The sequence below is a fragment of the Sphaeroforma arctica genome, assembly GCF_001186125.1.
Source record: "Sphaeroforma arctica JP610 unplaced genomic scaffold supercont1.306, whole genome shotgun sequence".
In the NCBI taxonomy this organism is placed as follows: Eukaryota; class Ichthyosporea; order Ichthyophonida; genus Sphaeroforma; species Sphaeroforma arctica.
Genome location: NW_014040252.1, coordinates 70213 through 73506, shown reverse-complemented (window position 1 = coordinate 73506; position 3294 = coordinate 70213). Strand labels below are relative to the sequence as shown.

Sequence of the window (3294 nt, the reverse complement as noted above, 5' to 3'; positions counted from 1 at the left end):
TACTTATATATACCTGGAACATAAAACAAACACAACTACGGTCGATGGACATCCACTCACCTCCCCTCAACAGGCTCTAAGGCTTTGAGACTTCTATCCAGCTCGTCTGTGATTTGATAGTATGGTATGCCTTTGAAGTCCACTATAAGCATTTCAGTATTCTGATGAAACATGAATGCGATGTAGAAAAGAAAAATATCATAACTTAAAATATGCTCCAAAATAAAAAAACCCTAAAAACTGAAGCTAAAGTTTGAGCCCTAAAACCCTAAATCGGAATTGAAACACGAAGAGTTTTCTTAAATATCCTATTACTGATTTGTCAGTAGTATCATATTTGTGCGACATACCAGTGGGTCGATGTCATGCTGTTTCCCTGGATTTACGATGGTCAGCGCAGAGTTGAAAAGCTGTTTGTAAACGTTTATGGAGAAGGAGGAGGAGGATCAGTGTTGATGTCGAGGGCGAGTATCGTCTGATATGTATATACAGACACAGGCAAATCAATAGGCACTATCTGTAGACACAGACACAGGCAAATCAATTTGCACTCTCTGTAGATACTATCAAAGGATGATGAAATCTGGGTAGATAGCAAGGACTCCGCGATTGCAATAGAGATCGGGGATGAAGGAAAGCTTGGACACGAACTAGGACATTGGTACATAAGGAAATCGAGAAAGTAGAAAATCTAAAAATTGGGAAATTGATTTTGCAAATATCGACTTTTTTTTTGGAGATAGATGACCAAATATATAGCACATGGTAGACGAGCATATCACACCAGGTGTAGCACAACCCAAGCCACCACGTCAAATAGACCAGACAATACAAATAATAAACACACATCAACCATACAATACAATCATACACACACATCAACCATACAATACAATCATACACACACATCAACCATACAACACAATCTACACACACATTAACCTTACAATAAAATCATACACACACATCAACCTTACAATATAATCATACACACACATCAACCATACAACACAATCGTACACACACATCAACCATACAATATAATCATACACACACATCAATCATACAATACAATCATACACACACATCAACCATACAATATAATCATACAAATACTTCAACCATACAATACAATCATACATACACTTCAACCATACAACACAATCATACACACACAACAACCATACAATACAACCATACAACACAATCATACACACACATCAACCATACAAAACAAACATACACACACATTAACCATACAATACAATCATAAACACACATCAACCATACAACACAATCATACACATACACATCAACTATACAATACAATCATACACACACATCAACCATACAATATAATCATACACACACATCAACCATACAACACAATCATACACACACATCAACCATACAATACAATCATACGCATACATCAACCATACAACTCAATCATACACATACATCAACCATACAATACAATTACACACACGCATCAACCATACAACAGAATCATACACACACATCAACTATACAATGCAATCATACACATACATCAACCATACAATTCAATCATACACATACATCAACCATACAATACAATTATACACACACATCAACCATACAATACAGCCATACATACACATACACCAGCCACAACCAGTATCGAAAACGCCCATCACTCACATCTTCGCTCACACATCAACCATACAATACAATCATACACATACATCAACCATACAATACAACCAATACAACCATACACACACATCAACCATACAATACAATCATACACACACATTAACCATACAATAGTATCATACACACACATTAACCATACAACACAATCATACACACACATCAACCGTACAATACAATCATACACATACATCAACCATACAATACAATCATACACACAAATCAACCATACTATATAATCATACACACACATTAACCATGCAAAATATCATACACACATATCAACCTTACAATACAATCATACACACACATCAACCATACAATACAATCATACACACAAATCAACCATACTATACAATCATACACACACATTAACCATGCAAAAATATCATACACACACATTAACCATACAACACAATCATACACACACATCAACCATACAATACAGCCATACATACACATACACCAGCCACAACCGATATCGAAAACGCGCATCACTCACATCTTCGCTCAGTGTGTAGTCCGGCATATGTATCAGGCACCCAATGACATCGCCTGTCTCATACGCCTCGCCATAGGGCTGCCCCAGACTCCGGTGGAACTTGGACCCGCTTTTGTCCCGGTATGAGTAGCTGAAGTGGTCATACCCCACCGGCCCTTGGTGCAGCGCATAAGACTGCGACCATCCTAGACGCACGTGTGCATTGCTTTTTGGCGGGGGAACGGGCGACCCCGAAGTTCGGCCTGGGGGGTGGGCTGTACCGGTATTCGCATCGGACGTACCGGTATTGGCGTTGTTATTTGGGCGTCGGGTCGTTTTGTCTGGTTAAGACGAATTGAACGCACAAATGGTTTGAGTTTGTACGGTTTGGTTCGATTATGGGAATGTCAGCCTGACAAGCGGTTGTTGTTATGTCTGTGTACAATCTAATCTGCCATGGAACTGCCACAGTGTCAATCTACACACATACCCACTCAATTACAACCTATAACTGCACACACACCCACTCAAATACAACCTATAACTGCACACATAACTACTCAAATACAACCTGCAGCGTGGCTATTGGCGTGTATGCTTAAATGCATAGTAAGCAAGCAAGCATAGTCTACCTGCGATAGCGTGTACGGACATGTAGCTCGATGGAGTGACTACTACTTCCGCCACTGATTCTGTGGTCATAAGACTTGCCTAGTGACCAAACAGTACTTGACACATATAATGTATTGGCTTCACAAACCCAAATAATAGATACAGGACTACCCAACTGTGATTATAACAGCTATACATTTATGCAGGTATATAACACATCATACGATATATAGAGTTATACAAATATATAACACATCGTACGTTATATACAGTTATACAGTTATATAACACATCATACGTTATATACAGTAATACAGTTACATAACACATCATACTTTATATACAGTAATACAGATATATAACACATCATATTTTATATACAGTTATACACAGGTATATAACACATCATACGTTATACACAGTTGTATAGTTATATAATACAACATACGTTATACAGTTATACAGTTATATAACACATCATACGTTATCTACAGTAATACAGTTAC

At 37.9% G+C, this 3294-nt stretch overlaps 1 protein-coding gene across 1 annotated transcript; it reads right to left on the bottom strand.

The window, feature by feature from the left end:
* Positions 1–56: 56 nt before the first annotated feature.
* SARC_05034 (hypothetical protein) lies at positions 57–2897 on the bottom strand (the record flags this gene model as incomplete). Its single annotated transcript, XM_014301122.1, has 4 exons — positions 2809–2897; positions 2198–2517; positions 351–410; positions 57–161 (listed from the first exon to the last, which is right to left on the bottom strand). Exons 1-4 carry the CDS (start codon positions 2876–2878, stop codon positions 57–59), a joined length of 555 nt encoding a protein of 184 aa, XP_014156597.1. The 5' UTR covers positions 2879–2897.
* Positions 2898–3294: the final 397 nt, after the last annotated feature.